At 39.0% G+C, this 14,109-nt stretch overlaps 1 protein-coding gene across 1 annotated transcript in view; it reads left to right on the forward strand.

The window, feature by feature from the left end:
* Positions 1-1,857: 1,857 nt before the first annotated feature.
* LOC119535437 (RWD domain-containing protein 4-like) overlaps positions 1,858-14,109 on the forward strand; it is a 46,943-nt gene continuing 34,691 nt past the window's right edge. The window contains exon 1 of the mRNA XM_037837791.1: positions 1,858-2,096. Coding sequence (XP_037693719.1) covers positions 1,858-2,096 — 239 coding nt within the window. The remainder of the gene's footprint in view (positions 2,097-14,109) is intronic.

The following is a 14,109-nucleotide window of genomic DNA, read 5'->3' on the forward strand; positions in this document are numbered from 1 at the left end:
TAGAGTGTCTAGACTGATAGGGGAGTTCTGTAGTTAGTCAGAAGCCCAGATTCCAACCAAATTGTTCATCTGCTATCATATGTCATCAAATACTTCCTTAAAAGGGCCATATAGTAAATATTTTAGGCTTTGTAGTTTACATAAATTATCTGTTGCATACTCCACTTCTGTTTTCTTTTGTTATAAACCCTTTTAAAACATGGTCATCATGGGATGGTGGAAGCTGGGTGGCTGCCATGCCCAGTTTCCAGCTGTGAGTAGGAAAGAGGGAGTAGAAGAGATGCACCTAATGTCTTAAAGGCCCAGAAGTCCAAGACTTCTATTCACATCCCACTGATGACACTTTTATCACATGGTCACCCATAATATCAGTGGAGACTGGGATATGTTGGTAAACCATGTTGCCAGCCACCACATGGTGAATAGAATAGAATTTGGTGAATGATAAGCATTTCCCCCCACAGTGGTATTGAAAAGGTGCCAAATTATTTCCCTGCTTGGGATAACCATATTTTAGGTTGCATGACTAGATGCCTGAACTCATCTCATGTTGCAAATACCTTCCTAAAACACTTCATAATCTATTTTCCATTCAGGAAAGCAGAACTAAGTTTATAATTATCAATTTATTTTTCTGTCCATGTTTTTCTTGCCATCATGTTAAAATGCAATCACTTGAGAAAGTCAGTCAAATTATTTCAAATGTGTGTTTCAAATTAAGAAAAAATAATTAATTTATGAAATACATGTATAGTTTGAGCAAACAAGCAAGAACCACTAAATATAGTATGAGCTTTGGGGGGATGGGGAGGAAGGATTTTCTGAATCCATCTTGAAATGTGAAACTCATGTGACAGAATGAACAACTGTGTTCAACACTGCTCCCCACATACACTAGGCCACAGCCAAAAGCATCACAAAATTCCAAGGAGTTACAGGTAAGAGTCAAAACTTGAGTCTGCCAAGTTGCTTTAAGCTCTCTGACTCTCCTTTGAATAGGGTACTTCTTTCGATCAGAATCAGAATAAATTTGAGGATATAGAGTGTCTAAATTGTGATAGTAAAATTAAAGTTTTATTTATTTATTATATTAATAATAAATTTGTTTACTAAAATATTTTTTAGTAGATAATTTTTAAAATATTTTTTTATTACTGGAAGAGGATGACCTTGTTTCTATTGGCCAAATCAAGGTCAATGTTTGTGGGAGCCCTGGGCCCTAGGCCTTTCCCAAGTGCCTTGAAGACTGCACACAGAAGCTTGCTTGATCTAGGACAGTTAAGGTTTTACCTTCTCTCCTTGTGAAATCAGGCCTCCAGCAGTAAATGTAATCTATAGCTTGCCTCCCTCCTGCAACTCCCCCTCCCTGAAACTCCCTGAGGTACTGTTATCTACAAGATAATCTATACTCCTCCCCTTTTCCCTGTGGAGTCACAAGACCCCTGCTCCTTTCATACCCATTTGAATGTTTTTGTCCTAACCCTTATAAACCACTCCCTGGCACCCCCTGATTTTGCGGAGTATCTTCACATTGACCTCTGAACTCACCACCATTCAGAGTAGCTCCTGAATTCAGGGCAATGTGACTGACTTCCCACCCTGTATGTAAGCCCCAAAATAAAAGCTCATGTCTCTGACCGTGTCTTGTGCTTTCTTTAGTCCTTTGGCTACAAAAGCCCTCTTGGGCTGTGACAATTGGCAAGCCAGCCAGGAGACTAAAGAAATCCCAAGCAATGACGACATGAACTTGGGGAAAGGAAAGGGAAAGTTCCTAGGTGGGATACCAGGGTGGCCTGTGATGTCTATGTGGGGAGGGGTGCCTACCCCCTAAACAAATGGATGTCCATGTGGGGAGGGATGACTATCCTCCTAGAAGAATGGGGTCCACTGAGGGAGTATGGGGATGCGTATAACTCCACAGCTGGACTAATTGCTCTCCTATATCAGGCTGCAGGACTAACAGGATTTCAGAAGAAAAAGGAAAGCCTCCAGGATGCTGTAGCAGTAGCCTGGCCATTCTTGGAGGCTGTGTGTGCAGCTACAGAAAAGGCCTTAATGGTCGATGTGGCAGTCTGCCGCTTAGAAGAAGAACTGAAGTTAGAAAGGGATATGCAATTGACCCAAGCAGAATTGAAAGACACTCTGGATAAAAGTTTAGAAATACTGCCATGCCAATACATTAGAGTAAGAGGGCATAAGCTATCCAAAGGGCAAGTTAGGCATACCATAGCTTCCCCTGACTGGGACCCTAAAGTGTGGGACCCTATTGATTCCTCATCAAAAGATGATGAGCCCCTGTCTGAATGGGAAATTAAAACTCAGGAAAGTAAGCATGCATGTCCTCTGGTCCAACAAAAGGTGCCTTCCCCCAGATGTATCATGGCAATATATCTGTATAAACTACTAGGGCCATTTAATAGCCCTGTCTGGCCAATGAAAAAAACTATTGGTATCTGGCAAATGACTATTAATTATATTGAACTTAATTTAGTAATTCCTCCTTTCTTTGTCATTGTGCCAAATATAGCTACCTTGTTGCAGGATATGAGTACTCAAGCCAATTTCATTTTGTGTTAAAACTTGCTAAAGCTTATTTTAGTATTTTAGATACCTCCAACCAGCATGTATCCACCTTCATGTGAGAAAAACAACAATGGACATTTGCTGTGCTTTCATAAGGACTATGTGCTTCCATAGTCCCACCATCTGCCATAGACTGGTGGCACAAGACTTAAAGAAAAGGACTCCTCGTATTTTTCACTATAATGATGATATCATGCTAACCAGTAATTCTTTTCCAGAACTAGAAAGCACCACTAGCACAGTGATGACCCACCTTGAAAGCCAAGGATGGGTGATAAATAAAAGCAAATTACAAGGGCCTGGAAATTCTATCAAGTTCTTGGGTATTGTTTGGTTGGGTAAAACTAAAGCTATTCCTTCAGCTGTTGTTAAAATACAAAGTTACCCTACACTGCTAACTTCTAAACAATTAATAGCTTTTCTTGGTTACAAATTTTAAAATCTTTGAACACCCTAATTAGAAAAGGAAAAGCATGGGAATGGGGTTCTCCAAGGCAGGCTGTGTTTATAAAAGCTAAGTGAACTACTGTGTAAGCACAGGCTTTAAGGAGGATGGACCCTGATATATCCTGTGAATTGGATGTGGCCAGTGCCAATAGTGGCTTTGGGTGGGGTCTGTGGCAAAGGTAACAGGCTAAATGTGTAACTATTATATTCTGGTCTCAACTTTGGAAGGGCGCAGAACTCAGATATAGCCCTTTGGAAAAGCAATTATTCACAGCTTATAATGCTCTGTTACAAGTTGAAGGTCTAACTCAAAGGTGCCCAGTGACCTTATGGATGACCATACACATACAGAGGTGGATATGGGACACTATAAACAAGCCCCATTTGGGGTGTGCTCACATGAGCATGCTAACAAAATAGAAAGCCTACCTCCTACAATGCAGTATTTTTGACATCAGCCCTTTGAGTGTAGAGATGCATGAAATTTTCCAGTGGGCTGAGCTGCAGGCTGTATAGATGGCCATGTAGAAGCAGGAGCAATGGATGGTGGTCAACCACCCCCATGGGGGAAGGAACTGTGGGAAGATATCTGGATGGCCTGCCAAAAATGTGAGGTAACTACTTTCCATATTTTTGCCCATAATGTTAACTCATTGCCAGGTAATGTAGAAGTGGATGCCTAACACCAATAATGCATGAGATGACTGAATGGTTGCATTGGAAAACTGGGCCCTGAGGGTACCAGACCCTGTGGAAGCTGGTGCAGCAGTTTCAGCTGCCTGTCACCCAACAAGAGCAAAAAAGAGTAGTGGACACTAGCCCCTCCTGCTCACCTCAATGGCCCAGAATTCTTCCTCACCAACTTGGGCACATTGGCCGAGACCAGATACCTATCACCAGGTGGCAAGTAGACTACGTTGGCCCTCTTCCTCTCTCCAAAGGGGCAAAATATGCCTTCACCACCATAGATATGACTACGGGACTGCTGCTGGCCTTCCCAGTGGACAAGGCCACCTAACGAGCTACCATACATAGCTTAGAAAAATTAAGTGTCTTTTTTGGGGTCCCCACACATGTGGACAGTGATAGAGGGACCCCCTTCACCAGGCAATTAACCCAGGCCTGGGCTATAGAACATAATGTCCTTTGGATGTTTCACTTGCCCTATAATCCCACAGCAGTTGGGTTAATTGAAAGAATGAATGACCTTTTAAAGGAACACTTAAAGGATGATAGAAACTCCTTACAACAATGGACTCGAGGACTGTACCAGCATTAACTCATTAACTCCAGACCCAAAGGAGTGGCTCCCACTCCTATGGAAATGGTAACTGTGGGGCCCATGCAAGCCTTACAAATTCAAATAAGGGGGGCCAGCTGCCTTCAAGCTGCAGTGAGACAGTGATAGTAATCTACTCTTGCCTGTGCCACGAACACTAGAGATTGGTGAAAATAAGGTCAATTGGCTCTAGTTCTGGCCCACGCAGCCAGAACTAGAGAATCCTAAGCTCATGGGGTATTAGAATTACATGGGATGACAAAGGTTATTTGTATTTCCCATCTGGGAACCCCATCTCCGGGGGAACTGTATGAATAACTTTGTAAATATTCATTATGCACCAAATGGACTTTAGATCTGACCTTGAAGGGCTCCCTCCCACTGCAGGGGGAGAAAAAACATATAGTATTTAAAACCACCAGTTTAATACCTACATGTATAATTAATTCTTGTTAAAAATTATATATTACTATTTCAATAATGCATTAACTAAACTGTTTTAAGTATTTAGCATTATTCAAACAAGTTTTAATTTTAGTGGTAATTGTATGCTGTAAAATGTTTGCTTGAAAATAGTTTCCAAAATTATTTTGGTAAATTAAGTATAGGAAATATAAAGGATGCTTTATATTAAAAGGAAAAGGAAAGTAATTTTGTCCTAAATGACTGGTTATTTCAGAATAAAGAAAAAGAGAAAATATAGTACAAAACCTGAATGAATATAGAAAGTTGCAGAAAGTTTGCAGAAAGAGAAATTTATTTCTGTGGTCAAAGTTAGGAAATGGTAAAAACAAGACATAGAATAAAGCAGACTGTCTGGTAGTTTTATCCTTTAGCTATTTTAGCCCTAAGTGTACTTGTGCTCTAATTAATATTCAAGGTTGTGTTTATATACCTGACAATTCCCAGAAATGTAACACAAGCTCTTAATCCATGCAAGATCATATACAAAATATTGAACATTTATCTGATGATCCTTTGTCCAAATTGTTTAATTCCTTAACTTGGCCATGGTGCCACTTTTTAATAGGATTACTGTCCATATGTACTGGTTTACTTGTACTCTGCTGTTATTCACTGTATTGTTGTGAATTATGGATGCAATGTCCATCCTATGGTCAACATACATTGCTGCATGGGGGTGGATTTTGGGAGCCCAGGACCCAGGGCCTTCTCCAAGTGCCTTGAAGACTGCACACAGCAGCTTGCTTGACATAGGACAATTAAGGTTTTACCTACTCTCCTTGTAAAATCAGGCCTCCAGCAGTAAATATAATCTACAGCTTGTCTCCCTCCTGAAACTCCCCCTCCCTGAAACTCCCTGAGATACTATTATCTACAAGATAATCTATAATCCTCCCCTCTTCCCTGTTGACTACAACTGATCCCCCCCTACATCACAAGATCCCCACTCCTTTCACACCCATTAGAATGTCTTTGTCCTAACCCTTATAAACCACTCCCTGGCACCCCCTGCTTTTGCAGAGTATCTTACGCTGAGCTCTGAACTTGCTGCCATTCAGAGCAACTCCTGAATTCAGGGCAACATAACTGACTTCCCACGCTGCAGGTAAAAAATAAAAGCGCATGTCTCAGAACGTGTCTTCTGCTTTCTTTAGTCCTTCGGCTACAAAAGCCCTCTTGGGCCATAACAATTATCCACAACACTCACAAAACCTTTGAATGGGCAGGCATTAGCACAGTTATTTTACAAATGAAGGTGGTTCATTATTACACTGAATTTCATACTTGTTTTTGCAAGTTAATTTAGGGGTATCAAGAACTTTATTCTTTATCATTGCCAGAGATTATTTAAATAATCCTATTTCACATATGAATCTGTTATTTAATTAAAGTCTACTTAAAAATATACTGCTCCATTAACTTACTTGTTTGATTCTGAGATGCAATCTTCCCCACCTACCCACTTTTTGCATGTCTGAAACAATCTATCAAATCTCTGATGTCTTACAATTGCTGTCATGGTCACCACATACATGAATTTGGTTCAAGTTGTTCATATCGTAAAAAGAAATAAAACAAAATAGAGTTACTGTGGCCTAGAGATTTAAAATGGAGTCAGGTTGTCATTCTGGAGGTTACTCTTAGCAAATCTCAGCCAGATATCACAAACTGCCAACAGGCAACAATGTTCCTCAAAACCCTAAGGACACCTGGATACCATAAGCAAGCAACAAGATAAAGAACTCAGTAAGTTACCTAAACTGAAGGACAACTGGAGTACCCCAAATTTCCACCAACCAAAAATAACTTATCTAATCATTTTTTTTTTTAAAAACCTTTGTCTGTAATTTCCAAGATGGGACACTATTTGGGTTGCTGTGGGAATCTGTGCTGTTCTCCCCTAATTGCAATTCTAAGACCCCAAATACACACCTTTGTTGCCTTGCAGTTTAGTTTGTTATTACTCAGCTGACAATACTGATGGCATTTAAGATGAATTATGGGACTCTTGATACTATATAAATTGAATTTAACTGACATTTAAATGTCAACATAAAGATTATATACAATAATTTGTTCAGAAAATTACAGTATATGTAGTAAGTCACAGGAACAGAAATATAGGGTGCTAATTTGATATCAATGAAGAAACTTTGAATTGTCATATAGATAATTACAGCATAATCTTATGCAAAGACTATGCACTAAGAGAGCAAGATACTCATAATTTGTTGGAAAACAATTTGCTGACAATTTCTGATAAGAAATAGGAAGTACTAGCATTAACATCTGTACAATGTGTGCTGTTTGGCTTAGAAGAAATTCCACTATTTTAAGAAATGCTGCATCACCATTGCTCTTCATGGCAGAGAAGATGATATTGGAGAAAACTCTGGACATCAATGAGCCTGAGTTGAAAAATGAATCAGGAAAAACAAACAGTGAGAAGAAGTTTTAGAAATACCTTCAACAAACTATTTTTCTTTTATTTACCTCTTCATATAGGCATAAAAATATATTATTAAAAAATCATGTTTAAATATTAGCATCTAAAAGTTTTTTCTTTAAGGATAATATAAAAATGCTAAGTGACAAAGCATTGGGTTATAGTTTAAGCAGTAGTGTTTTTTATTTCTTAGTGGTACATAAAACAATCTTTTTTTATTAAAATATTTAATATTTTAAATTTAATGAAATATAGTATTAAAAAGTATAACTGTACATAATAAGTAATATACCACTAGTAATAACATTTTATATGAAAAAAATATATATTAAAAACAAATTTGAACAATCACCATAATTAAGAAATGGAAGTCATATGAGATGATTTATAAAAATGAAGTTATTAAAAAAATTTAGAAAGTAAGGTCCCAGCACTTAACCTAAACATTATAGTAAGCTGTTCTCAGATTAAGGTAAAAAATCAAATTAGAAAACCACTTCATTAGTCCTTAAAACATTTTTTTTTCCTTTCTGGCTTCCTGCTAGACTATCTTTCTTTATACTCTTGGGAACAGTTTTAGGAGCCTAGGGATATAGGTTTAACTAATTCATCCATAATTTCCTATTAAGAATATTGAACACCAAGAACTGATGCCAGAGGGAAATACAAGTGTCAGTGTGTTCAAAAGACTATGATTTAACTACGGCTTCCAAATGTGTACAACATCCCTAGGGTATTTAATTTCACTTGTGCATCACAGCTTTTGCATGAATATTTAATTTCTAAAAGTGGAAATTAGGGGCTTGGCTCATTAAAAATTTACATATACTACTTATTTGCCATATTCAGAAGACATTTAGTTGTGAATAAGACCCTGGCTTTTTAAGACATGATTTTCTGTTAAAAATATGAATTAAGTAAAATGGTACATGCTTCTAAAATTTTTATTTTCTTCTTTAATTTTCAAATCCAGATGCATAACCCTGTAATCCTTTTCCTTTCCCCCATCCTTCCCCAATATGTCAATTAATAAGATAAAAATGCTATCCTCCTAAGAATTTTATTAGGGATTCTTGAAGATATAAAATCCCTTACACCCAGCTGAGAGTTTAGAACTGGACTGAATTTCAGTCGTGGACTCGGCATTTAATTAGTTGTGTGATCTTGCATGAGCCATTTAATCCTCTAAGTGTCTCAATATCTTTGCCTCAAAATGGAAAAAAAAAGAATAACTATCTGGCAGAATGGTCTTGGATACACACACACGCACACACACACACACACACACACACACATAGCCCTAGTTTTCAGTAAGCAGTAGCTATTTTTAATGTTTCAACTTAAAGTTTATATTTTATATCCTAAAGTGCATAAACATATATTTTCATTTACCAATGAAATGTAAGCTCTAGAAGAGTAGAGAATATGTCCATTATTTACTCACATTTATGTCCTCAAAACTAGCACAATGCCTGGCACATGGCATGTACATGACCAACATTTACATAATGCAAGGGAGAATGAGTATTTAGACTCCTTAAAAAAATTGAACAGGTTGTGAGAGTGATTTCTGACACTGCAGCCAACACACAAATCCATAGGCTGAACTTAGGTCTTCCTCTGTTCTTCCTATTTAGAAAGCACTTCCTGTACCAGAAAGTTCTTGTGATTTGGTTCAAAGATAGGGTGAGTGAGCATTGGAAGGGTAGTTTGACCATTAACTAGCAGCATTGCCTTCAGAAATCACATCCTCTAAATATCTGATCTGTAAAATGACAGATTTGAACTAAATCAGTATTCTCATGTGGAACTCTACCATAGGAAATCGATGAAACCAAACACATGAAATGTGCCTGTTTGCATTGGAGCAGAGGTTGATGCACCTCAAGGGATACAGAAAATAGAGTCCTTCCTGCATCCTTTCAGCCATGCTGCTACTTCCCACTCCCATCCACCTTGGCCATACACACAAAATTATCAGTTTCCTATACCACTCTGAAAGAATGCTAGAAATCTGATGATCACAGTTTTAAAAATGGAAGAGATGAGTGCAGAGTTCTTCTCATGCTTTAATTCTCTAAGAAGCTTTGATTTTAAGATTTGCATAAGTCCTATAGTCCTATCCTTACCTCTGTTTAAAATCTGAGACAATTTAATAAAAAGAATAGGAGTAAAGAATCCCTCAGTTACAACACAATGTAATGGTGGTAAACCAGGATGGGCCAGAACAGGATAATGAGCAAGAGGCTGGCACTGGAGGTCCTGGTGGTAACAGATCTTTGCTCCTAATGGCCTCAAACTCAGATTGAGTCAGACCAAATTTATTTATTCTGAGTTGTCATATTGACAATTTCATCTTATGTAACAAGTCAATAGAGTTAGAATAGACATTTTTTAAACTCATGGTGTGACTGAATTGACCAGCTGTTTGGCTGAATTGACTGAACTAATTCTAGAATAATGTGGACAACTGAGAGTTACTGAAAGGTTGGCAGGGCTTTGATTTTTCCTATCTGGAGAAAGAGAAAGCAAAAGAACCAAGAGGAATGGATAGCACAAGGGAATGATGAGTAGAAGAAAGATCAGCAGGGTAGCCATCAGAAGCCTACTTATAAGTCCCAGATTCAGTACTTGGTTTCATAGAAACTCCTCTCTACTTTAAAAGTTATTTGAAATAAATAAATGTTTATCATATCAATATTAATGTTTAACATGAAGTAAATACTAAGCTGAATTGTTGGGAAATGTATTAAAATGTCACACATGTGCATGCATAAACACATATGCGCAAAACACACATAATCTGTCTCAAAGCCAAAGAAAATTTATTTATCATATTCTTTTAACACAAATATATGGCCATTTATGTTCATATATCAGGCCTAGTAACTTTGTAAAGTTTGTTTCCACTTAGAAATTTTGCTTTACTTCACTATAAGTATAGAAGTGAAGGCAGTATTGTTTCTAGCACAGTAAAAATGTAGATTGATGCACAGGCATTTTATTTGAGAAATACTGATGAATATCCATACATGGATTGAAGAGTATGAAATATGAAATATCAACTTTCCTAAAGGCCATGCAATTAAAGTTTCTGTGGAAAGGCACTATATATATATATATACACACATACATATATATATATATATATATATATATATATATATATATATACATCAAACTTTCATGGAAAAAACCAACATGACTAATATGAATGATAGATGTGTTTAATGTTATTGATAAATTAGACAAGTTTAGGCAAATATATAAACAAAGAAATGGCATGCTATTGTGTACCATCAGTAATGATATATTATTTATGAAGTGATAGAAACAGTAAGAAAAATATGTAATAGAAATATGACAATAGTATAATTCCAAAATATCCTCTATTTTTCTCCATAGCACTAATCAACTTGAAATTGAGTATCTCTAGGGTAATTGATATTTTTTAAATTATTTTCTCCACTATAAAAATCTCCACTATAAAAATCATCTCCACTATAAAAATTATCTTCTATTATAATATTAATTTGCCTGTTTCCTCACTGCTATATACCCTGTACTTTTTTTAATAGATGGCACACAGCAGGTGACAAATATTTGTAGATGGCAACCCAGGGGTTGGCACCCACACCCTCCCTTAGGGAAAATGGTGGAGACTTGAGTTCACAGCAGCCCACATGACCAGAGCACAGCCATCAAAGGTCACTGAGTCTAACCACTGTTGGTAACCAATTTTCTCAAGACTCAGCTGAGGCTCCCTTGTAACCAAATCTCAAGAGGCTCTGCTGAGTTATGTAAGGCAGCCCTCTTCCTCTTGCTTGGGCAGATCATTGACCTTTCCCAACTGGCAACCGTTAGGAAAGATCCTCCTGTAAGAAAGTCCCTATTAAAATTTATGGGGAACTTTTTGCTTGGTGTGTTCTTTGGTCTTGGGGTTGAGTCAGGCTGGAGCATTTGGTGAGTCAGCCAGGAGGCCAGAGAACCAACAGCCACAGAAATCATGAACATTGGGAAGGGAGAATTTCCTGGGGAGATCCCAGTATGGCCTGAAGTGTCCACGTGGGGTGGGGTGGCTACCCTTCAGGTTGAATGAGGACCACCGAGGGAGTATGGAGATGCTTATAACTCCCCAGCTGGACTAATAGCCCTCCTGCAACAGGCTGCAGGAGAGTTGGGGTTTTATAAGAAAAAGGAAAGCTGCCAGGCTGCCGCAGCTGTAGCTTGCCCTCTTTTGGAGGCACTGTGATCAGCTGCAAAGAGGCCTTGATAGCCAAAGTGGTGTTTGCTCCCTGAAAGAGGAACTTAAGTTAGAGAGGGATATGGGGCTAACCCAAGCAGAGTTGAAAGATGTTTTAAATGAGAGGCCATGCTAAGTAGATGAAAATTTGGAAATATTAGCATGTTGTTATGCTAGGGTAAGAGGGAGGAAGTACCTAAGGTTCAAGTAAGATGTATTATAACTTTCTCTGATTGAGATACCAAAGCTTGGGACCCAGTGGATTTTTCTTCAGTTGATGAGGATTTCCAGTCTGACTGGGAGAAGGATGATGAAAGGTGTAAATTTGTTCACCCTCTGGTCCAACATAAGATTAAGTCAGAGCATGTCCCAAGATGGATGGGGATGATGCCACTGATACAGCCTCAGCCCCAGCCACACCTGTTGAGCAAAGAATACATGTGAAATTTTACCACTTCTGAATTACAAGAAGTTGGGATTCAGTATAGGGAAAAACCTAAAGAACTTTTATCAAATTGGCTACTGTGATTGTGGGATACTGAGGAGACAGCGAACTGCTCTCTGGGCATAAGATTAGTAAACTGTCCTCTCTCACCACCCATCCTTTTCTGTGTCAATGCATATATTTGTTAGCCCATAAAATGGAAACAAATTTGCTACTTAATTGACTTATATTCCAGTGTAAGGATGTTTAGCCCCATGAGGAGGATTTGCCTCATCAAACTCCCTATTGGAATATTATTGATGAACTACAAGATGTTGAGGGGGCAAGGGATGAAGCATGCAGTTTATATGCCAGGTGCCATTGGATCAGATAGTGTAAATTACTCTGCAGGAATTAATGAGACAATTCTATATACTGCTCCCAATCAGTAGTATGGGACTTTGGTGCCCATTCTAAGTCCACTTATAGGACAGCCCATCTCACAGGCTACCCAAATGATGGCACTTGCATACCTGGGAGAGACAGATCACCTAAGGTGAAGGACAGCTGAAGTCAGAGCTATGGGTTGCATACTGAGGGGACATGATGGTCTCAACTGAGTGTTGCATAGATAAATGTGGAGAGATCTCATAGCTGCTGGAGCTATAATTGAGGATATTGATCAGCAGCCAAATGCATATTAAACTGTGGAACAAGCTGCCCAAGGAGCAGTGGTTTATTAAGCTTGAAACCAAGTCACCAGAGGAGGATGTGGGTTCTGGTCAAAAGACACAGTTAATACCACATAAAGAGCCCTTCACCCCCGCCCTGCCCCCAGCCATGGAGGTCTGGGAGGCCCACTTCTCCCTAGCAAAGAGGATAGGTCGAGATCCCCAAATAAGAACAATATACAGGGAAACTGGGGATTGGAGGCCACATATAGAACTAACTACAGGACATAAGGGCTCAATTAGGCAAATTTCATTTTGAGTTAGATCTTGCTAATGCCTTTTTAAGCATTTCTTTAGATCCCTCCAGCCAGCCTGCATTCACCTTCATTTGGGAAGGACAACAGTGGATATTTACTGTGACACCACAAGGATATCTTAATAGTCCCAATATTTGCCATGGTTTGGTATCTCAAGATTTAAAAATGTGGAAACCTCCAGCAGAGGTCACTCTCTTTACTATTTCCTCTGCTGTTGTCAATAAAGTACAAAATTATCCTACTCCACATACTCCTAAGCAGCTCACGGCTTTCCTTGGTTTGTTGGGTTATTGGAGATCATTTATACTCCATTTAGCACAGATTCTAAAACCTTTGTATGCCCTAGTTAGGAAAGAAAAACATGGGAATAGGATGTTCCACAGCAGGCTTCTTTTGAAAAGGCTAAATGAGTCATCACACAGGCTCAAGCTTTAAGGGGGATGGACCTAGATATGCCTTGTGAATTGGATGTGGCCAGTACCAATACAGGCTTTGGGTGGGGCTTGTGGCAAAGGCAACAGGCAAAATGAGTTTCCCTTGGCTTTTAGTCTCAGCTTTGGAAAGGGGCTGAACTACAACATAGCCCATTAGAAAAACAACTATGCTCTGCCTATAATGTCCTGCTGCAAGTTGAAGGACCAACCCAAAGATGTCCTGCATCATTGTGCACTGCCATCCCCATACAGGGATGGATACAAGACAAAGCAAATAAACCACACTCCAGGAATGCTCAGCTGAGCACTCTGATAAAATGGAAAGCCTATCTGCTGCAACACAGTGTTGTTAACAACACCCTTTAGTGCAGGAATACATGATATTCTAGGACCAGTTTCTTATGTGGAAAAACATTTGCCTCTCCTTCCTGATCCCCCTGAGGTGAGTTTCTGTGCCCACTGTTGACAGATATGGCAGTCTACTGAGTCTGTCCAGTATACTGATGGATCAGCACATGGGCAGCCCACCACCTGGATGGCAGTAGCCTGCAAGCTAGTATGGACACTATATCATGGGAAACTGGACTATGCAAAGCAGCCAATGGGCTGAATTAAGGACTACACGTATGGTCATTGTTCAAAAACCAGAAGATGTACTGACAATTGGGCAGTGTACTGGGGCTTAATAGTGTGGATGGTCACTTAGAAGCAGAAGCATTGGACCATTGTTGGCCACCCCTTATGAGGGAAAGAAATGTGAGAAGACATCTAGGCTGCCTGCCACAAGCACAAGGTAACTG

Source organism: Choloepus didactylus, chromosome 5 (genome assembly GCF_015220235.1).
Source record: "Choloepus didactylus isolate mChoDid1 chromosome 5, mChoDid1.pri, whole genome shotgun sequence".
NCBI classification, from domain to species: domain Eukaryota; kingdom Metazoa; phylum Chordata; class Mammalia; order Pilosa; family Megalonychidae; genus Choloepus; species Choloepus didactylus.